Genomic DNA, 24153 nt, shown 5'->3' with positions numbered 1-24153 from the left:
CGCAGAGTTCAGGATGTTGTGCTGTCAGCGTGATATCATCATCAGAGCAGTGCCAGAGCAGACTGGGTTCTGGGATGTTAACAGCGCAAACCTCTCTGATGCTCAGTTAACGTTTAATGCTGTTATTTTGATGTTTTTACATCCTGTCATCATGTCACTTACGCTGCCTCCTCTTTCTCTCTCTGTCTGTCTGACATAGTTGCTGGATTGTTGCAGGTGTCCTCCAATGACTTAGGCGCCGCCCTCACCTCTGACGTTCAGTACTTCAAAGGTATTAACAATACCAGTTCTTGCCTATGTTGGACCCTCCCTGTTTCTGTTACCAGATGAAAAATCTCCACTTATACATTGTCCTTTCAATGCGATGCAGAAACTTCATCTGTGTCTGTCTCATCCTGGTAGGAGGGTGTCAATTACCCATTTCCAACTGGTAGGAAACCATGGGGTACACCCAGAGATTATGTATCTCATCTGACCTGGGATTGGCACTTGAACCACTAGGAGGAGCTGGAAAACATTGCTGGAGAGGGAAATCCAAACTTAAGCAAACTTTATATAAGCAGCAGATAATTGATGGATGGACAGATGTATAGGTTTTTCTTTAGAAATAAAGTAGTCGATACACAAGGTGAAATCCCAGGGAGATTTTTCCTTTCAAAGATACGTGAACATCCTCCAGAGAAAGCCGATGCCAACCGTCATGTACTATCATCCGAGCTGTCAAGTGCCAGAAATTGTGTTCTCATGTCCCCCCTTTTTTTTTTATCAGGTGATGTGATCACTCGTCGCCACACAGTCGAGATGTCAGAGCAATATAGGGACCAGCTTGCCAAAGCTATCTATGGACGCCTCTTCAGCTATCTGGTCAACAGCATCAACGATTACCTTCAGGGACAAGATGACAGCATTGGGTATGGCAGTGTGTTCGTGTGTGTGTGTGCGTGTTGGAGGGGTGCGTTTATTCACATGTGTACCAAGGAGGGTGTTTTTACTGTAAACCACGAGAAAAAAATTCTTTGGAAGCCCAGACCGTTGATATTTGTTATCACCAACACTGCCAATAAAGCGTATCTGTCACTCATTCAGAGCTTCGGGGAGTGACAACACCAATATTGTACCATGACACATAGTTTAGAGTGGAGTATTGTAATAGTTTACATTGCGTGGCATGCAGGTTTAGGCATGTGAACAGAAATGAGAACACTGAGCAACAGGGCAGAGATGGAGGACACACCCAAGGATTATCTGGAGGTCACAACACACACTAAAACTTAAATACACACACACACACACACTCACACACACACACACTTAGCTCACACTCACACTCACACACACACTCACACTCACACTCACACACACACACACACACACACACACACACGTACACACACACTCCCAGGTGAAGGTCAGCAGATCCTTGCTCTTGTTGATGTTGTGAAGTCTTATCACACTCTGACAGATAACCCGGGCTACATCTTCTGGAATGTGTTTGTGCTTTGCCTTGTTTACACACCGACCGCAGAATGTAATAAATTTGTCAACCACACTCATGGCACACCCCTTTCAGATGTTATTGCACACACACACACTTCACACAAGCATGATAGTTCTTGTCAAAGTGACACAAGCAGAAAAGTTCTCACGTTGGTCCTGGAAAATAAAGGTGGTAATATCATAAATAACCTTTCGCTCTGTTTATGTTTTGTTTCCAGTGATCCGGCCTTGGAAATTGGTATCTTGGACATATTTGGGTTTGAAGAATTCCAGAGGAATGGATTTGAGCAGGTGGGACAGTGTTTTATTTTTTCCATTTCAATCATTTCCAAAAAGAAAAAAAAACCCAATAAAAATCAATACCGTGTTCCTCCTCCCTTCAAAATGACAGATTATTTCTCCTAATCAAGCCAAATGCATTCCCCGCGGCTGTTCTGAGCTATAAAAAATCTCTCTAAATAGTAACTTGTAGTTTCAAACAGATCCTAATCAAATTGTGAAAATATTTGGAGCCGCTATCTGTTTCTGGCCGGACATTTTTGCCTGTAATTGTAATGAATGGGGTGAGGTCTGCGGCTGACTGTGGCGTGATTTCCAGCTGTCCTCGGATGAACCGACGGTTGACACAATGACTGTCTGTGTGCAACATGTTAGCGTAATAGGCGGCTTCAAAGCGGCGTGTGTTTGTGTGTGTATTACAGATGGGAATCCTCTTTATGCTGCAGTGTAAGTTCAGGTTTCTGGGGTCACGACATAAATCAATGCTGATTAGGGATTCCAAAATCAAATCTCAGCCCCAGCAAAGTTGCTCCAGATTTTGTTATTTTCTAAAGAAGAGTCTTTATTTGTCTCAGGACGTATTGCTTATATGATTATGCGCTACCAGAAACAAAGGCAGTTACCTAAGCAACGTCAAATTGAATAAACTGTGGATTTTTCAGGAAGTTTGCTTAACTGACAATTATGTTCAATATTCAGCAGTGTGGCTACAAACACAAATAAATCAATCTTACAATCTTATTATTATATAGTGGCAATCTGAAAATAGCACACCAACAGTTCCCTCCACTTAAAGCCGTAATTACGTACGACGAGGATCATACTGGCCGACATATTTTGGGTCCTCCATAGCATTCGATAGCTACATGTGGCAGCAATTTAATTCAATTCAATTATATTATATTTATGGCACCAATTACCAACATAAGTCATCTCAGGGCACTTTTCAGAGTAAGGTCAAGACCTTGATGTCGGGAACCCAAATTATTTAAAAAAAGAAAATGTTTTAAGGCAACAGTGGGAAGGAAGAAATTCAGTTTTAACAGGAAGGATAACCCAGCAGAACTCGGTTGGGAAAGGCAGGCATCTGTCTCAACCGGTTGGTGTGAGCACTAAGAAACAAACAAGAGAACAATAAACTGAATAATAGACACCAAATTAGGGACATGTAATGGTAGCATAAGTGCATGAAGAGAGTAGAGGATATGGTGCGCAGTGCATCATGGAAAGTCCCCAGCAGCTCAGGCTTATTGCAACATGATGGCCATTAAAATCCGTGTATGTGAGGAGAAGGATTTTAAAATTCTATTCTTGATTTTATAGGGAGCCACTGAAGAGAGGCTAATATGGGAGAAAGATGATCTTGTTTTCACTGTCAGAACTCTGGCTGCAGCATTTTAGATGAGCTGGAGGCTCTTCAGAGAGTTGTTCTGTTGATAAGGAATTGCAATAACCCAAGCAACAAATGCACGGACTAATTCTTTAGTATCACTCTTGAGACGGGATGTTCCTTGTTTTGACAGCGGTGCACAGGTGATAGAAGGCCATCCTCGAGACATGTTGTATGTGTAGGAGCATGTCATGGTCCAAAATAACTCCAAGGTTCCTCCTAGTAGCGCTGGGGGGTAAGAAAAGGCAATCCAGTGTAACTATACGGTTAGATTGTGTCTTTCTGGGGTAAGAGTTGTCTAAATTTAAAAGAACATTTCAAGTCATTAAGTCACTAATGCCCAGTAGATATGGAACTAATTTGTTTTGTCTGGCTTTATAGTTAAATACATGTATGAAGTGAGAAGTATTGGTCCGCACACAACCCTGTGGAACGGCATCTCTAATTTTTGTTTACATCAAAGAATTGTCTTCTACATGAACAAACTGGAATCTAGCCGATAAATATTATTCAAACCAGTGCAATTATTTGAATTCCAAAAACAAAACCTCTGTAATAAAATGTTGTGATCATTAATGAAACTGTTGCTAAGCGAAGATTTTTGAGGATCCAAATCCTGACTCAAACCTGAACCATTTCTGATCACATAACTGCATTTCACTAACTTCACCAAGGATTTTAGGAATAAAGTGGAGGTTGGGTATCAGTCTGTTGTCTTAGTGGTTTAATTGCAGCAACCATGGAAGGATAGATAGATCAAATTTAATATAAAAAGCGTTAATTAAGTGAAAAAACCCATCTTTCTGCAGTCTATCTGTGAGACACGTTGATGGTTTAGATGAAACAACATTCAACGTTAGCTCAGAGAGGTCTGCACGAGAGAATCAGTCCAAATATAAATCAGGTCCACAGACGCCTCCAAAGCCACTACACTTGACAACAAATCCGTGACAACTGTGGGAGGGATGCAATGGATTTTTTTTTCTGTAATAGATAAAAATTTGATTTGTAAAGAAGCTTTGCAAAGTCAGTCCTACCAAGCACTAAAGGAACAAAAGGTTTTACAAAGCTGGGACTTTGTCAGCCTGGCTGCTGGGATAAAAAGAAAAGAGGGTTTTTCTTGTTTGCCTTTATTTATGGTAAATAATGTGCAGTTGAGGCATTATGGAGGGCTTTTATTATGTTACTAGATTGTCCTTACAAGTACCCATTTGTGAATTGCATGAAGAAGCTATCCTCCTCTTGATTTAGTGTTGAGTTTCGTACACAGTGAAGCTGCAGCAGTATTAACAAGAAAATCAACTTGTGTGGAAGTAATTTTAAGGTGGCTGCCCTCCATTGTATTGGCACATAGTACTGAAGTAAATCCTAATGAAATAATTTCCTTAAATTTGCAATATTAGATCGGCATCTACTATAATTGAATTGTTTCTCAAATGCAGTATTGTCCATTGTTCTCAATTCAAGCGTTATTGGTTTTGGTAACTTGTTTTTGTGCGCGTTGTGCACAAAAACAGTGTATTTAGTGAGAACAGGAAATGACATTGTACTCGACAATATTTCTTTTCTATTTTTCAGTTTAGTTTGATTCGTACAGAACAGCAATCTTGATTTTTCTTGATTGTTTTTTTTTGTCTGTTTCGCCACCCCTGTGTGTTTTTGCACGTACATGGAGCGTGCAGCTTATCTGTAATGGATGGTTGTTTTGCGAGTGTGTGGGTGATTTTATTGTATATGAACAGAGTACAACATGTGCAGCTCTATGCAGCTCACCTGTTATGGGCTGTAAATCTGTCATGTGCTCATCAAGCATGCACTGTTAATAGACTACTCCATTGTAAGACCAGCAGGGATCAGGCCGACAAGTAAGTGTGTGTGTATGCGTGTGTGTGTCAGAGTGTAATTCACGGTGCTCAAGCGGCTAAGTGCTTATTCCTGCTACTCAGAGCTTACACTTCCTCCCTGTGGAGCTACTGGTTTCTCCCAGCTTTTATTAAGTGCAGGATGTGTTTGTCTTTGTTTTCTTGTGTGACTTGGGTGTTTGTGTGTGTCAATAAGGTGACGGTGGTCTTACTCATCTGGATGTTCTCTAATCCAATCGTAACCTAGGGAAAGCATAACCTTTCCTCATCAGGTCATTCAAAGTGCCAACAGAGATTTTTAAAAAATAAAAAAAGGTAGCAGGGTAACAAAACCTGTAAAAAAAAAAAAAAAAACGAGGAACTGTCTCATGCCTCTTCTCTTCAGACATATTCTCCGCCGAGATCTGCCTATTAATAACCGCCTCCTCAAAACACACACCACCTATAGAGGATAGAAGAGGAGGAGCCACTTCTGAATAAACAAACACAATGATCTCTTACAGGAGACGCGACACGTCGGTGACAAACAAGCTCTGACATGTTTGTACACACGTGTGCACGTATGCAGAAACCTACACGAGTGCGCTCCCCACGCCCAGCATGATCGGGGTCATTAGAGCTTGTTAATTAGAACTGTGTTTGTCAGGGATGTGTTGTACCTGCTCAGCACTTTGCTAATGAGCTAACTCAATCAACCACCTGCTGGGACTAAGCCTTTAATGGACTAGACTAGCTCGGAGACAAAGCATAGACGAACAACGATGAAAGGAAAAAAAACAGGACTGTAGCCGTCTGCACCGTCAAACGGCTCCTGGATCAGCGGTTTTCGGTCGAGGGAGATGAGACCTAAAATGTGGGTCACGGCGTTGTTCTGACACCATCACATGACGGTGCTGAAAGAGGAGGAAATATCCACTGTGTTTGCTGGTTCTTCACACATCCGACACGTAACCCCTCATCGGGTCGTCGAGGTGTTTTTCTCTGATCTGCTTTTGTCTTCTCTCATATTAAGTTTTCCCCCAATCTATTGGAACAGCCACTGAATCACACCAGTTCAGCTGTAACACGCTGCCAGTTCAGAGCAACGACAGAAAGGAGAGATGATGTGACACTTTACATGATGCATTTTCAGCTCATTACTCCTTTAAAGAGGCCAAGCTGTGACAGTATGTTGCCGCTGGCTGTGAACGCAGCAGCTCAGTCTGCTCGGCTGTGCTTATTGAAATTGTGGCTGTAGATGTGGTTGCTGCTTGGACTTTGGCTGCGTTTGTAAATGAAGCTGTGGTGCTGGTGGATTTATATCTCCAGTAACTGTACTGTCACTACTCTTTGATGCTCCTATTAAGCTCACTGTGCACACGTCTCCTGCATGTAGTCAGTATTATGCCTGTTATTTTTCACTAGTTTGTAGCTGGTATAACAGCTGATGCCATAGCCACAATCAAATCAAATGAAAACAGACACTTAAGTAAAATGTTACAACTTTTTTCCAGGACACTGTAAGGCTTTTTCGCATCTGGCTTTAAGCTCAGAAGAAGTTTAAACAGGACTGCTGCTGCTACACTTCATTGCAGTTCCACCTCTTCTCACAAATATTTTCTCATTATATCAAAAAGACAAGTCACACCCCGCCACACCCCAACCCATCTGACTGACTCCTTCAAGTGCTGGGATTGACTCCTCCCTATAAACAGTCCTCATAATTTCAGGGTCAGCTGTGTTGCACCAGCAGTCCGTTCGTTTATGCCCCACTAACTGACCCTGTCGGTGCCACCGCGGGATTGTATTTCTGCCTTATTTGTTCGAAAAACAAACATTCAGCAGCGCGTCTCTGAGGACCCGCGCCATGTGTGCTGAAGTGTGTGTTTACAGCGTGGTGTGTGTTGTGTGCATTCCAGCTGTGCGTGAACATGACCAACGAGCGGCTGAGGCAGTACGTCTCTGAGGTGCTATTCCAGCAGGAGCACGCTGAGTGTCTGCAGGAGGGCATCGCCATGGGGACCCCCCGCTCCCCGAGCAACCACCCAGGCGTTCTGGACTTCTTTCTTCAGGTACTGTGTGTTTCTGGTTTGGGCTAGTCCAGTCCAGTTTGGTCTCCCTAGCACTACCTCACATTTTTCTGTCCATATCATGTCTAATTTCTCAAATAAACCCCAAAAACAAAGGGATGGGAGTGAATCCTCTCGGTATCAGAAGGGCAACTCTACTCTATGGGGATCAATAGAAATGTCACCAGGACATAATGAATGCCTATTATTATCAATTGTGCTTTGTAAATATGGACAACATAAATAACATATGAGCATCTGTTTATTCCTCCTCCAGAGGCCTCAGGGACTGCTGTGTGTGTTAGATGAGGAGAGCCAGAGCCTGCGGCCAGTCGAGCAGACCCTGTACAAGAGGCTGTCTGCCCAGCTGGACTCCAACCCGACTCACACCCTCTCTCTCACCACCAAGGACGGCAACGGGAACCCCCCACCCAAAGACCAAGGCCCTGCCTTCACCGTCAGCCACTATGCAGGACAGGTCTGTAATACAGAAAAACATATCTTGGTGTATAATCGTGGTAGGGTTGCACACTGGAACATGAAACCTATATCAAGATGAACACTTTTTCTCTGCCGAACACACTCTAGGTATATATTCTGAACTGTAAAATGTTAGATCCAAGATCACACATTAAATCTATTTTACATAATCCCATTGTAGGTATGTTTGCTAAAACAGAAAATTAGTTAAAAATAACTTCTGCAGTTAATAAAATAACACATTTATGGTTTCCATCTTCTGGTTTGCCTGTAAATTCTTTTGGTCACAGATTTGTATCCAGTTAATCCAGAAAAACAAGACAGCAGTTGGCATTAAGTTGTGGTTTTAATGGACATGCACACAATATTCAAGCCTTTCAGTTTAACTTTTGGAACTTAACAAAACCCCAAAACATTTTACTTCATTCTCTGACCTTGATAGCATATTTGCAGTTTAGCGAAGTCATGTTTGTCCTTTCTTTTGATCTTGATTCACTTAACAGTTGTGATACATACGAGCTATAAATTCTAATAACTCTCTATGACGTAAACTTTTACATTTAATGAATGTAACTTCTAATGGACATGAACGGACGTGCTAATGTGTTTGAACCAGGCATTATGAAGGGGGTAATAGTAATACATTACAAAAAATACAATGAATAATAGATCATAATGATGAAGTAATACAAATTCTTTGGAATAGAAGGTGGCAAGTGTGCGCAGTAAGAATGGACCATGCATTATTGCAGTAAAAAGGAACAAAAATCTCTTAATGCTTTTGTGAAATATAGATAAAACACTGTTATGTCTAGTCAACACCCTCACACTAATGATGTAGATGATTTCCATAAATACTTTTTTTTTTTTGTTTTACTACCACATCTTCTTCTAACTTGTGCTTTTCAGTGTAAACTTTTATATTGTGAGGAGTTTATGTCATAAGTACTATGTAAGCAGAAAAATGAATGTCCATGTATGGTTTGTTTTTCTCCCAGATTTCATATGACCTCACAGGATCGCTCACGAAAAACAAGGACTCCCTTCCTCAGAATCTGCTGTTTACGATGAAGAGTAAGTGCCCAGTGAATAGCACACATATGAGCACATTGTGGCGTCAGAGCACACTCCATCACAAAGATGCACTCTTGTATAAACAAACAGCGCACAAAACCGCTCCTTGTCTAAGCGTGTCTGCGTTTGTGTGTGTGTGTGCGCGTTTCATCCCATATGCGGCAGACAGCACCGTCTGTGTGTATATTGTCTATAGAAGGTGCCAGATGTGGGGTGTTGTGGTTAGCGGGACACAGGCAGCCGTTGTGTGACTGCCAGGCTGGCGTTGCGTCCAGCAGCCTAATTGCTATAATTTCCATGATGAGGCTAATCGTCTAAAGGCTAGCCCTTCACTCACACTTGGCTGTTGTCCCTCCGTCTGATGAGTTGATGCATCGCTGCCTTTCATCCGCACACAGACGTATACAAAGTCTTTGGGCCTTAAGTCTAAGCTAAGAGGAGGACAGAGGGACACAGTTGTGGGCACTAAATGTATTCAAGGGTGCCTTTAAGAACGATGCCATCAATATTTGTCTTCAGTTAAATTCATAAACAGTGCAGTAACAGTCACTGTAGATAGAATCATGATTCTTGCCGTATGTTTGGGGTCGTTGTCTTGATGCGTGTGATGTTAGGACTATTCAGACGCCTCCCTGATGCTCAATGAATCCAAAAGTGCCAAAGACTGTTGCAGCAGTCGATAGTCAGATGGTGACAATGAGTGCTTTAAATGAAAAGACAATTACCCTTGGAGCCGTGACTAATTAAGTCCTTAAATGAGTTCTGGACTCATGTTTGTTTTTCTTCGCCTGGTACGCCTACCTGCCGCCATCCTTTACCCTCTCCCTCTCTCTCCCTCTCTCTCTCCCTCCCTCTCTCTCTTTCTTTCTTTCTTTCTCTCCCTGCTTCGTCTTTCTCAGCCTTTCAGATGAGAGCCACACACCCACGTTCACACACATGTTGTTTGGCTTTCTGAATGAGCTCATTGTTGTTGTGGACCGCTCCACGTGTTGTGGAGTGACATGGTCCACCCCCTCTTGTTGCCTGACTTGATTGTTTACATGCAGCCTAACTTTATGCGTCCTCCCCACCTTCCTTCCCTCCTCTGATCCTTCTTTCCTTCCTTGTTTACATCCTGCTTTCTTTCTTTCTTACATCCTTCCTTCCTTTCTTTCTTACTTTCCTTTATTTCTTGCCTTTTTTTTCTTTCTTTCTTTCTGTCCCTCTGTTCATCCCATCCCTCCTTATTCTCCTCCACCCCCTTTCTCCACCAATGCTGTTGCTTCTTTTACCCTTATTTTCCTCCCTCTCTGCGTGTATGTGCTTTGTGCCCCGGCAGCCAGTGAGAGTGTGTTACTGCAGCAGCTCTTCCAGTCCAAGCTGACTCAGACTGGTTCTCTGGTGCCAGCAGCCCAGGGCCGCATAGGGCTGAGGGGGCCTAAAGCTGCCCTGTTGCTCCACAGGATGCCATCAGCCTCTCTGGTCAATGCCAGCTCTATCCCCCAACAGCCCCGGAGGTACCATGATCTTACCAAGGTACGGCATATTGTTCACAGAGGAACGAGTCCAGCACTGCAGTCTGTTGTTCGAACCGCTTCTGTCGCTGCACCCAACTCATTTGATTTTGAAATATATTTTTAGCATTTGGCCACATTTCTCACACTACCATTTGAAGCTAGATAAACAGAGCATAGGAACTGGTGACCTGAAGGAACACGGTCACTCACAAAGTCACACAGTCAATCAGAAGTTGTTTGTTGCAACTGTTCCAACTGACTGTCATGCCAATCAATGGAAAAACAGGGAAAGTATTTTTGGAAAAAAACAAGTCTAATTTAAGCTACTTCCCACTATGCTGCTATATATAAACCTCTGGGAATTAGATTTGTTTGTACATGCATGCAAGAGATAAGAACTCCACAGGCACGCATGCACATGCGCATAAAACGAGGGCAAGAGTGTCCTTACACACTTTTCTCACAAGATAAAACCATTAAAACACAAATGGCACACCTGGTAACTATATTTTTACACACCGAGTCCCGTTGTTCGGTCCATCATCCTCCCTTTTTCGGTGTCTCCCTCTCCATTTTATGTACCTTAGTGTTTTGGAAAGTGCAGCATAGTGGTGCACATGTGTAAGTAAAAACGCCTGCTGGTTGTGTAACCTCCAGGAGGTCCTGTCTGCTGTCTCTGTGGCTCATTAGCCATCTAGAGCAGCAGCTTACATAAGGCCCCTTTCACCTCCCTGATCTGTCCCAGCAGCCTTATACGGTAACATTAGGTAATATTGCTGCACTGCACAGTGTGTAAGACAGTAAACACAGCAGTGCAGCAATAAATGCCACCGGTCTCGTTGAAACAATATGAAAAATCATAACGGGGACTAAATCCTCCCGTGGGACTATTTAATGTGATTGCAAACACCGTACACAGCATCAAAGAGATCATCATTACGTTTTGATCACCCGTCAAGACCACACAGTCACGTTTGATGATAATATGTGTTGATAATGTTCCATATTCCGCAGTGGCTGATGTAAGATGCTTTGCTATCAAATATACATATTTTCTTTTATATCACTATCTCTTTCTTTTGCTAGATCTTGAAGAAAAAAGGCTCAAGCTCCTTCATCCAACGGCTAGAACGTTGCGGGCCCATCACAGTGGCTGTCCAGCTGAGGGTACGAACTGTTCTCATTGCATAGTTATGAAAAATGTCAGAATCTGTTGGCTGCAGGGTTCTTGTTGTGTTGCATTTGCATGTCTTCTGCATAAAATCAGCATAAACATTTAGTTTACTGTTTTGGTGACAATCAGACAAACCGCTTTGTTCATTTTACCTTTCTGAGTATCTGTTCGCTGCACAGTCACCTGCAAGAATCAGGATCAAATCATGCATTAATGCAAACATACTGCATGTTCGAACCCTCATCTCAAGAAATCACTGCAGCCGATGCATCCCTTTACAATAGCCGTCACAGCCTTCGCAACAATGCAACCCTAAGTTCTATTCAAAGTAAGCTACTGTGATTTTATAACTATATAAAGCAACAATAATATTCAGTTAGATGAGAGCAGCTCAGTGTCTTCTGGTGACGCAAGAAAGCTGAAATGTGGTTCAGAAAAGCAGTACCTTTGGTCTGAATGAAACCAGTGTGTTGCACAATCAGAGTTGTGGACTTGTGGTCGACGAGTCCCTCAGGGAATGGCAGGGAATGAGAGAGTGGGCTGAAGAATGATGCTGTACCAAGCCAAACATGAACCCCTCCACATGAATGAATGAACAATGAACAACAACCACTGTGTGCGTATTTGTGTGTATGCGTGTGTGTGTGTGTGAATGCGGGTGTTGGGGTGAGGTATTGAGCATTGTACCTAAGGGTATGCAGCGCACACATTGACGTCAGTTCGAGGAGTGGCAAGAACGCAGATGTAAGTGTTTACGTGTATGCGTCTGTGCGACCTTGGATGCAGCATCTTTGAATTCAGGGGTTTGAAGAAAAGTTCTCTCACACTCGTACGCACTTGGAAAGAGAAAATAACTCTTTGTGGTGTTTTTTTTTTTTTTTTGCTTCCTCCAGAGGCAAATCACACACCCAAAAAAATCAGACCACTTTGTCACAAACATGATGTAATCTTACTTCAGTCACTGTAGCTCAGAAATCAAGTTCGAACATCAAAAGAAGCCAGAGGGCTTCACTCACACTTGGCTGTTATCTCTCAGTTTGATGAGTTGACGCAACGCTGCCTTTTATCAACGTACAGACATATAACATGTTTTTTTCTTTTGGTTTTGTTTTTTATGGGTACCATCCCCTTTTCATTTTAAGTTTAAGCCTTAAAGCTAAATGGAAAAATCACAGCGTGCAAGTTGTAGGTATAAAAAGGAAGGTGTGGAGGCTTTTAAAAATGACGCCATGAGAGTTTCTCACTTCAAACTGGAGTTTGGAACACCTTCCTGAAGATACTGCTTGATGACTCAACATCTAAACGTGCAAAGTGCTTCAAATTTTCGCACCGTCAATATTCAAGTGGTGGCAATAATTACTTTAAATGAAAAGACAATTACGGTTGGAGCTGTGACTAATTAAGTCTTTCATTGAGTTCTGGACTCATTTTTGTTTTTCTTGCCATTATCTTTTACCTGCTTCTTCTTTCTTGCTTTCTCAGCCTTACAAATAAGAGCCACACACATATATTGTTCAGCACTTACCACACACAAACAGCCACAGGGCTCTTCTGACCCAAACCAAATAAATGTTAATTTGAGTACAACTTGTTGCTCATTCGGTTGTAAAATTACCGTTGAGTGCCTTTGACTATTTCCTCTCTCCTTCCCCCTCTTCCAGAACTCGCTGTCGGAGATGATCAGCAAGCTGCAGGCTTGTACTCCCCACTTTGTGGAGTGCGTGCGCCCAAACTCCACCGGTCAGCCGGACAGTTTCGACAGCTTCCATGTGTCCACCCAGCTGCAGTACATCGGGGTACTGGAGATGGTGCGCATGATCCGTTATGGATACCCTGTCCGCCTGTCCTTCCCAGGCTTTCTCAGCAGGTCAGTGCAGCAGTTATATAATTAATATGCCATGTGCTGATTCATTAACTTCTTCTCTCTCAGCTTCTTCTTTAACAGAAAGGTCTTAAAGATGATGTATTGCTCTGCTTCTTCTCTTTGTCTTGTCTCGCTGATCTCAGTTGTTCAGATGCATTACGCTCCCAGCAGGTCACTGTGATCTCCGTCACTTTATATATGACAGGCCCAGCGGGTCAAAGTAAGCAGAAAGTTGGACAGCATGTGCCTCCACTACATCTGCAAATGAATGCATGGGCATATAAGATACAGTATCACGCGCTCACAAGCGGACAGACGCATTAGCATTGAAAAGTCACAGCAACCTTTATTGCTAGAAGTGCAGTTTGACCTTGAATGTCTTTTTTTTGAGTGTGATGGGAGACCGTTGCTGCTGATGACTGCCACTATCACATTTCCCATGTCAGCCTGACACGCAGGCATTAACCAGTCAGTTGTGTGTAAGGTCACAATGTCCCGCACTTAAATTTTTGACATAGTTACTCCCCATCACCTGCTTTTATTTGTTTTGTTTTTTTAATTCTTTCACTATGTTCCTGGCTTTCTGCAAAGAGGCAGATCCCGCTCACCCTCCTTAAATTCACTCTTCGACTTTATCCTTCTAGCATTTGTGTGTGTCTCACAGGTTTTCCCTTTTTTGTTGAGAAGCAAAAAGAATGATGCGATTCTGTAATGCCACCTCTCCTCCATTTCTCCATCTCACTTCGTCTCCCTCCCAGTTTGCCTATTTGTCTCGGTCTTCCTCACCGTGTTCCTCTGATTCTGAGAACCAGCAGAATACTGAGAGGATTTAGCTCTAAGTCTCTCTCTCTCTCTCTCTCTCTCTCCTTCTTTCTCCTATCCTCAGTCTGTCTCTCAGCCTCTCGCTTCCTCTCTTTTTGAGGATAAAGGGATTAACATGAACATTCCTGCCAGATAATAAGAAACGACAAAGCTGGTCACATGATGCCCCCCCCAAAAGTTTCCACTACTCTGCTGTAAACATCATCACATCACCACACACACACACACACATAAAAAAAAAAAAAAAAAACACATCTCTTCATGTGTCAAACTATAGGAAAAGGTGAAATGGATCGAGATCCTCTTTATTACTGCTGTTAATACAGTTTTAAGCAGAAAGACTTTTCTTAATTGTCTAAATTGAATAAGAGGGGATAAAGAATTTTAATGCGAAATAAAAAACCAAGGCTTTGGCTCACAGTATAATTTGGTAAGAATTTCTGGTCAGACATTTGGTCCTGAATTCATTTTCTACTGGGCTGGTAAGCAACACTCAACTAGTAAAGGGAACGAAAAAAGAAAAAGCATCCACACAAACATGGATATCCTATAAAAGATGGAAATTCATAACATGTTTTTGTCACAGATATGTACTACTTCTTGCTCAAACATACACACAAGTGTGCTTGAGCCCTGACAAGAGGCTTCCGTGATTGAAAACCTGAACAGAGAATTGAATCTGGAGAAGCAGACTTATGTCAAATGATAAAGTGAATCTATTATAGATCCATCCATAAGCCTCCACAAGAGTCTTTGTATGTTTTTCGGGAGAACCAATGCTGTCATTGTTCAAGCTGTAATTGAAAGAGTCCTGGCGAGACTCTGTTTGTTAAGCCGCGTATGTGTGTGTGTGCGTGTCTTTGTGAGCAAGTCCAGTATGTGAGTCTGTGAGATAGTTTTAGGCAACCATATGTTGTATGATAATCTCCACGTTAGCGGTAGGTGTGACCAGCAGATAACTGAGCACCACAAGGGCCAATTGGTTGCCAGAAAGAGGAAACCGTTGTTGGGCTGGGCATGAGAAGGGTGAGGGGATAACAGCCATAAGAAAAAGTGTGTGTCGATGTTGTGTGTGTGATTTTTTTTTTTTTTTTTTTTAACTGGTCAGACAAAGGTTGAGGTGATTGTGGTTGTCATGAACACAAAGTCAGTGACACAAATTAAGACTTGTTGTAGTGGTTTATGTGGTTCCCTGCTACCCTTAAAATGTGGTTAGAATGCTTTTCTATTGCAATAATGTCCTGTTAGAGATGTTTTCACTGAGTTCTGAATGGTTTATTTTTTCACTGCCACACAGTTTGCACACACTTTTAGATGAGATGTAGAACATGTGGTTCCTAAACAAGGATAAATCAATACAGTTAGCTTGACATTTCCTTCTACTATGCACATATGCAATATATGTGTGCGTGTCAGTGTATGGGTATGCAGATCAGTCTACACAACTCAAACTGTAACCATAAACCCATGGGCAACAAACAGTCTGCTCTAAACAAACATACGAATAGCTGAAGCTGTAGCTCTCTTGGTAGTGTAGAACCCACTGGTTAAAATGAATGCTTCTCATGACAAGTTATTATGAACTTTGGATAAAATAAGAATGATTATATTTCTCAGGTAGGTTGGCAGTAAATGCAGCAGGTTGAAGAGTCTGTTAGTGCAAACAAAAAGTATGAAACCTTAAACAACTCCACTGGTTTGGGAAGCCACCAAAACAAGACTTAATGAGGACTGACTCCACAACAGTGAATTGAATCCGGTAGAGAGCCATATTTCTGGATTGATTTCCAGCTTTGGAGGAAGCTTTTACATCATTTCCTGATGTCCTTCCCTTCTTTGTCCATTAGCTGCTCCTCAGCCAGTAAACCAAACTAACCAAACAAACAACAGGCTGAGAGGAAGGAATGTCACAATAACACTCTTAAGCAGCTGTTAGTTACGACCCAAAGAGTTACAACCCAAATAACATTTAAGCATCTCTTCTGTGGCAGACATGCCTTTGACGATTTTTTTTTTTTTTGAGGTAAGTTTTCAAAATTTCTCTTGTATGTAGGTATAAATCAGTGACATGCAGTGAAGTTCATGTCTGGAGAGGCACTGACCTCATCAGAATCAGATTTCCAAATAGAGTAGCTCATTTGCCATTTGATTGGCAGCAGTTTACAGATATTGTTTTACATCTGCATTCTTTACACATACAAACTGTAGCCCACAAAACGCACATTTCATTAAAAAAAAAGAAAGTTATTGCGGTCTTACCTTTACTTTTAAATGCAGTCCATGCTCCGCTCCTTGTGGACAAAAATATTTGTTACTTTTTTGTAAAAGTCTAGTTATCGTCCTTCGCTGCACTTGACTTGCTAACTGTATATCGTACCTAGTCTAGCTTGCTGTCACTTACTATGCAGCCACGGAGTCACATGAGGAATGTCTGGGATCACGAGCGCCCCCGGTCATGAGGCAAGAGAACTGCCTGCTTCACCTAGAACCTCTTCTTAGCTGTTTGTGATCACTTAGCACACGAAACACGTTGCACACATGCAGTTGGTAACAAAAAAACACTGTACATTGTTATATTCATCAGCTGAACTATGGAAAATCAGTTCATATATTAAATGTGTTTGAAACGTGTTATTGGCGACATCCAGACAGCAGCACACTGTCAGTGCAGGCAGCCAGCAGGGAGCGAGGGATTGCACAATCCAAGGTGAGGCTCAGTGCATCTCTTCCAAGCATTTGGATGGGAAATTGCGAAAATTCAGCGATTTGAAATTTTTAAAAAGTCATCAAAAGTGGTGAGGCTACATGAAAAAATAAATATTTTATAGTACAAATCACTGGATAAATATAACCATTTTTTTGGTGAGGCTCTGCCCAGACTGCACATCACTGGTTTAAATGCTAAATGGTCTGTACTGATATAGCACTTTTCTACCTTAATGGTTCTCAAAGCACTTTAGAGTGTTTCCCATTCACACACCAATGGCGACAGAGCTGCCACACAAGGTGCTCACCAGCCAATGGGAGCAACGACGGGTTCAGTGTTTTGCCCAGAACGGTTCAGCGTGTGGAGGGAACCGCCAGCCTTGCAATTAGTGGACAATCCGGTCTACCACCTAAGCCACAGCCACCCGTGCATTCAGGTTTATATGTCAGAGTGGTAGAAGTTAGGGGATATAACATGAGACAAACCTCTTTTCCTCGTTACATTTATGGACATTCAGTTTAGCACATTTCCAAGTCACTCAAAACTGATTGGAGTACAGTTAAACCCAGACAGTTGTCAAAGACTGAATCACTGTGCAAGAAAAAGACGAGTGAGGGAGACCTCCATGACAACCATGAGTCCTCTGAAGGAGGGATGACTTTTGCAATCACTTCTTTTGCATTTTATTTTGAATTAATTGAAATCATGTTGTAGAAATTGGTTTTCACCTTGACACAGAAGAATCTTTTTTTTTTTTTTTTTAAATTCTTGTCAAAATAAAAGCCAGGTTATACTTTTTAAAGGCACTGTAGCGTGTACTTCCACCATTTGGCCATCAGGACAAACATATACGTAGAATTTTGTGAAGAACATAATGCACCAAGGCCTCAAATACAGCTGGGACATTAGCCAGTCTGAAGTGTTAGGCATTGTCTTCCACTTTTCTCCCTCCTGAGGCTGCAGAGGCTGATTTTAATAAACCAAAATGCCCACAGATGTTTCAATCTAGAGCCCAGATATAGGGTGCCTGAGCAGTTCATTGATATTATACAGAGGACAATATTTAGCACATGGGTGGAGAGAACCATAATTTACATAAACAAAGAAGAAACTTGCACCAGCTGGTAAAGTAGGTGGATGCATAAACCTCACCTCCAGAGCCTCTTTCATGTATTCCTCCATGCCAGCTGTCTCTGGAGTGGAGAGGGAGTAGAGGTGACCCAGAAGTGGACAATTACTGTACCAGAGTGAAGCTCCATTGTCAAACAGACAGCGTGATGGTCGGGTGGTTGCTTGCTTTTGTGCAGGACACTTCCTCCACGCTGAAACCTAAATCACCCTCTTGACTTGTCAGAGGTTGTCAGTCCCCTCCAGCAGGAATCTAAGGTCCAATCCTGGTGTCCAACCTCAACGGAGTCACAGACTTCGAGGCGTGTTCCCACTAAATCCATGGGGGCTTAGAGCTGTCCCACTGTCAAATTATCAAGTGCATGAAGCGTTTCTGCAGACTCTGCCTGAGGGAATTACCCACAGTTCATAGTGTTATAATGTTACACTGGGTTACCAGGGGAAGCCCTGAAGCATATAAAAACAAAGGTAAACATACAAGCATAGAAAGAACAATTAGCCCTAAGTAGGAAGGGGCTCACTGATACTTCATAGCCAGAGCTGTATATAGTTTTTTTTGTCCAAGATAGCATGATAATGATATTCCTAATATGCTTTCCTTTTAAATCCCCAGACTGTGAAGAAAAACATCAAAATTCATAAAATAAAAGCCAACAGAGCATCAAACAGGTATAATGTGATATGTTGCAAAGTTCCAACCTATTCCTATTTATACCATTTGGAGCCCTTGCAGCCTTTCAGTCACTTACCAGATGTCACTGAAATCCGTGAGGGTTGAGTGCTCAGGATTTAGGGTGGAGATTGGGAATTGGACCTAATTATCTAGTAGAAATGACCCAGGACAGCACCAGTATCAGCAGTCTGGCCAGTGAGGAGGAAAACAGTTCTGTTTCATGTGACAGGCTGCTGTTATAAGTGGTCCTGTTCTGTCACTGAATGACATTCAAAACCCATCCATCCTTCCATTTTCTTCTACTTATCTGAAGTCATGTCACGGTGGCAGCAGGTGAAGCGGGTCTTTCAGGACATCTCTCCCCAGCTATGCTTTCCAGTTCCTCCTGGGGAATCCCAAGGTCAGATGAGATATGTAATTCCTCCAGCGAGTTTGGGGTCCCCTCCCACTTCAGTGGGCAGAAACCTCCAGAGGAATGCATCCAGGAGGCATCCTAATCAGATGCTCGGACCACCTCAATGGATCTTTTTGACTCTACTCTACATTTTGGCCACCTGTATCTTCATTCTTGCTGTTGCTGTCCAGAGCTGCATATTGAGATCTGGTCTGTGAATATCACAAACTCGCAAACCATGGCGGAGTCCAGCTGCCAACGGAAACGTGTTTGACCTTGTGCAGAGAATTCAGACTCTCCACATTCAAGATGAGCAAAAGAAAAAGGAAAACCTGCCTTTAGCTATGCACGACTCCCACTTGGATATATTTAGTCAGAGAATAGTGAATGGCTGTTTTGTGTTTAAAGAGGCACAGCAGAAGATAATACAACACAGTCTTTACTGACATGTTACACATTGAAAAATCTGCACTACTAATTAATCAACAGTAGAAATATTTAGCTATATTTCCCATTGTATTACTTTTTGCTCCTCAAACCATCCATATTAAAGGTTCTTTGTGTCAACTCTGTGGACACCTGATCCCTCTGAATTTAAAGTGTAGAAACATTTCAGACAAGAAACTGTGAATAAAACCTTTCTGATATCAGATTGTAGGCTTCAGCTAAGATGACACAACATGAATTTAAGACCGCTTTTCATTTAATTGAAGTTGTATTCCTTCCGGTCCCTGAGGCAAACCAACGTGACCCAAACTGGTCTCTTCAGCAAACACCCAGAGATGGAACTGTTGTCAACCCTCCCATCAACTTCCTGATAAATCAAGCTGAATCCTACGAGTCTTACTGTACGTTACTGAGCAAATGTAATTCAGTGATTGAATTTTAAACTACAAACCTACTCCTGACTGAAAAAAAGGGAATCAAATTGCTGTTATACCCCCCCATCACTAATGCATTACTTTCCAGAGACGGTTGGTGTGTTTGTGGTGTTTTGTGTTCATACAAATGGATCTTTTTGTGCGCGCCTTTTGTCTGATGTGTGTCTCCGTTCTGCAGTTTATACGTTAAAGTGTGCTTCATTTAAATGGCTGCCACAGACACCCGTCAGCCCAGCCCAAGTGCCATTCATCTCCCTCTCTCCCCCTCTCGCTCTCTCCTCCACTGGGCTCAACACAGACATGACCAATGAATGAACATAGCTTTGGCCAAGAAGGGAGCTGCTGCAGAGCGGGGGTGGACTACAACGCTGTCTTCACAGAGCTCTTTCTCACTTGATTTCTCATTCTTTCCTCACACGCTCTCTCCTCTGAACCACGATTGGTATTTTTCTCTCCTTTCTCCCTTTTCTTCCTCCCCGATCCCAATATTTTCTATTGCTTTCTTCCTTTCAGCCTTTTCGCTTCAGTCAATCGTTCTCCTTTCTCCTCTCTATCTCTCTCTCGCTCTCAGCCTGTTTCTCTTGTGCACACAGACTAATCTCAATTTAGTTCTGTTTCGTATTCTTTGTTTTTCTCTTTCCATTTGTCACTCATTCAAAACGGGCTCTGGCCCTTGACTAATCAAAATGACAGGGCAATAAATCAGCCATTAATCTTGACGTTGCTATATTCTCCTGAACACAAACAGACCAGTGTGTATACACAGATGCACACTTGCACGCTGGAGCCACACAGGCCTCTTCACCAAGTCGTAGTGGCTGCCTGAAGCGAATTACATTAGTGTCCTGGTAACCAGAGTGATTTATGAGGAAATCTATTTTACTGTTGCTTTTATTTGTCTTTTATGATACACTATGTGTTTTGTGGCCGGGTTTATTTTCTGCCAATGTGTAAGGTCAAATACAACCACTTGAACCTTGTTTGTTCAAATCCCAGCCCTTTCGTGTGTGTTGCTCTTTTTAGTTCTTAACTCTCGGATGCGGGAGATACATCAGTATTTACAGAGCAGGTTGGAAGTGCAGTTTTTATATGTCGTATTTTTTCATTACTATGTGGGTTTTGTAAAACCTTTCCCTTACATTTCAAGGTTATTCAATTACCAGCATGACAATATCCATCATTTAGTCTGACCAGTGTTGGTAAATATCCATGACTGAACAATGCCAACAGGCTCAGAGGATGCAGGAAATTACAATTTGTCTGAGAAGCAGATTCAGCGAGGAAGTGAGAGTTTTGAATTAAAGATGCATCACCATGACCAACTTGGTGCCGCTGAATCACAGGGGTCAGTGATGGCCTTTTGGTCGCACTGAATCATGTTAGCGTAGTGTAGCCCTCCATTTAAACTCTTATCAAAGGGGTTATTTCACTTCTTTGACTCCACATGAAGCCCCCATGGGTCTTGTAAAAGCAGGGACCATCGATGGTTTTCATATCCTCATAGGAGAGGTCATGGGTTTACAGAGTTCCTTTGTGTTTTATGGGCCCGGGGGGACAGTGTGTGCTGTCTGCAGGACTGGTATTACCATACAGAGAGAGGGTTAGGGAGAGTTCAGACAGACCCCACTTCTGCAAATCAAACATCCCGCATTCACGTGCACTCACTTACTCACTATTGACAACACAAGTGGTTTATGTTTCCAGCCATCTGCTTGTTGTATGTGCCTCATATGACGTGTAACGTCATCAGCGAGCCCTGCCTCTCGCTGACAACCGAAAAGACTGACCGACAAAATGAGCTGAGATATATACATTTATTTATTTTGCTGATGTTTCTATTTAGTTTTGAAAATGTCATAATTGCTGATTGATCTGTGCACATGGAGCACATACTCTTATAAATCCCCAAATAAATTCCAGAATCGATGCCTGGAAGATTATGCAAAAGGAGCTCCAGTCACAATGTGGCGTGGCAAAGCCCAAGATATGAGACGCTTGAAAATATTGATCTGCGTGGGTTGCCCCTGTACCAGCCAAGTCAGCCGCCGATATCTAAAAAGGAACAATGTTGTATTGCAGTGAGGTTTATGCTGAGTAGAATTTCAGGGTAACACTGAGATTTATCTGCTCCCAGACAAACTAATCACAAAGGTGAAATCTCTTATGCATACAACATAAAAATGTGATTTTTGTTATTAATTACACCTCATATTTTATTCCTATTTCATCATGTGATGCTTTATATTATATATCATGACTCCTGGGAAATATGACAACATAACAATAATACAGTTTTGGTTATTACTTGACAGTTTAATAGCTGAAAATATATCTACAGTATGCCTTATTTTTATTATTTTGGAGTAATTATTGGTGTATAAACATTTTTCTGAAAAACAAAACGTTTCAACATGTCAGAGCAGGAATAATGAACATAATGATGGCTAAAATTAATTCAGTCGTTTCACGGCTAAAATTAATTGTCATTTCAGTTGCCGTGTCCTGGAATTGTTCGCTGTCATTCACTGTCATGACTTAATGGACAGTGACCCATTATTAATGATATGTCTGAGCTACTGTGTCAAGTTAAAATGGCATCTCGAAGAAAACCCTTTGTATTTGCTGTATGTCTTGCCGCTCCACCTTAATCTCATTTTCTATGAATCATTTTATCGTACAGGTGAGTATTTTATGGTGACATGCTTTCTGTTGTATTTTTTCTCATAAGTATGATATTATTAGTGGCGTATACATATAACCTCTTCCAGTAGATTTATCAGCCAGTTGTCTGTTACAGGTGGTAATGCTCTAAGCTGTCAAAGCTGAACAGTGCAGATAGAATATTTACAACACACCCCCCCCATCACTATCACCACACCCAGTATGGCAGTGTGGAGCAATGCAAATGAATAATTTCATCACTACCGTAGGGACCACACATCGCTTGGCTTCCAGTTACAGCATTCTTTATGCCAATTTAGCATAATTTAATTAGACACCAGTATGTTTTAATGTGGATTATTTTTTCTTTACCTTATCTACAAAATTCAGCTCCCTAATTCATTCATGCATATACATTTCCACCATATGGGAAACATCAATAGTTCGGCCTATAAACAACTGCATGGTGTTTTCTGTCTGTGAAATCAGAATAGCTCTCTATCTGTTTTCTCCCCCACCATGCGAGGCACAAACAAACCACTGACTCAATCCAGCTGACCATTCATAGCAACGGTTGCCCAGGACAACACCAATAGGAACAGATGCTGTTTGGTTGGTCTGCCGTATGACCTCGCTGACCTTTGAACCCATTGTTTCCAAAAGAGGCCGTCACTCTGTCTCGTCGAAATATTTTTTTTTGGGTTCACCACGTTCATCCCCGCGGCTCTGACGTTTTCTGCTTTTCTGTGTCGTTTCCAGATACAAAGACCTCGTGGTCCCAACTTTGGGAGACAAGAAGAAGCTGTCGCCCGAGGAGAGGTGTCGCTCGGTTCTGCAGCAGTCAAAGCTGCAAGGATGGCAGGTGTGTTTGTGTCCTGCATCTTTTTCTGTCTCCATCGATAACAAAAGATTTGCCAAATGACTTAATCCCTGACCCTCCGTTTGAAAGACCCCATGGAATCTTGACAAGTCGTTCCAGCTGTCCCACCTCATCATAATTCTGCTCACACACACACACACACACACACACAGCAGCATGGACCCTCTGCTCCCCCCCCCCTCGCCTCGCTGGCCTGTCTGCCAGACTGCTGTTGTGTCTGAGTGTGTGACCTGCAGGGTCATACAACATACGCACTCCTCCACAATGCCCCGCAGACACTTTTCATGCAGCCCTGCTTCACACACACACATATTACTCCTACAAGTAGCATGTGTTGGAATGAATAGCGCTATCTGTGGAAGTATGTCCCGCCCCCCCCCTCACAACTCCGTGCACCTTGTATAGAGTGACCTCTGCAACCCCTCCCAAATGCCCCCTAAATCCAGGAAGTGAATGCATTGTCAACATGCAAACCCTCACCCTATCCACACTCCACACCCACCTATTATCATAAATCACTGCTACATCACAGGTTTCCCATCTCTCAACTAGCAAGGCACACTCTTCTGAGATTTCCAACAGGTTCACAGCTTCCTGCTGGCTACTCCTTGAAGCTGATGGTAGTGGACTGAATGACCACATGAATGTGTTTGATCAGATTACTTGTTTTTTTTTCATAGATGGGCAGCAGTAAAGTGTTTCTGAGATACTGGCAGGCAGACCAGCTCAACGACCGCTGCTACCAGTTTCATAAAAAGATCATCACCTGTCAGAAAGGTAACATCACAAATAACAAGCCGATATTTTTGTGCAGAGTTGTGTCTGACACATCTAATGTCTTCG

The 24153-nt window shown here is 42.3% G+C and overlaps 1 protein-coding gene across 1 annotated transcript in view; it reads left to right on the top strand.

The window, feature by feature from the left end:
• The window catches only part of myo16 (myosin XVI), a gene marked incomplete at its 5' end in the record, with an annotated part of 73164 nt that overhangs the window by 30011 nt on the left and 19000 nt on the right, over window positions 1-24153 (top strand). The window contains 11 exons of the mRNA XM_008301804.1: window positions 200-271; window positions 770-911; window positions 1716-1788; window positions 6927-7079; window positions 7354-7554; window positions 8555-8630; window positions 9949-10145; window positions 11213-11293; window positions 12962-13167; window positions 23190-23292; window positions 23991-24087. Of these exons, the coding sequence (XP_008300026.1) occupies window positions 200-271; window positions 770-911; window positions 1716-1788; window positions 6927-7079; window positions 7354-7554; window positions 8555-8630; window positions 9949-10145; window positions 11213-11293; window positions 12962-13167; window positions 23190-23292; window positions 23991-24087 (1401 nt within the window). The remainder of the gene's footprint in view (window positions 1-199; window positions 272-769; window positions 912-1715; window positions 1789-6926; window positions 7080-7353; window positions 7555-8554; window positions 8631-9948; window positions 10146-11212; window positions 11294-12961; window positions 13168-23189; window positions 23293-23990; window positions 24088-24153) is intronic.

This window comes from Stegastes partitus, unplaced genomic scaffold, assembly GCF_000690725.1.
Source record: "Stegastes partitus isolate 25-593 unplaced genomic scaffold, Stegastes_partitus-1.0.2 Scaffold1717, whole genome shotgun sequence".
In the NCBI taxonomy this organism is placed as follows: domain Eukaryota; kingdom Metazoa; phylum Chordata; class Actinopteri; family Pomacentridae; genus Stegastes; species Stegastes partitus.
This window is presented reverse-complemented; position numbering and strand designations above follow the sequence as displayed.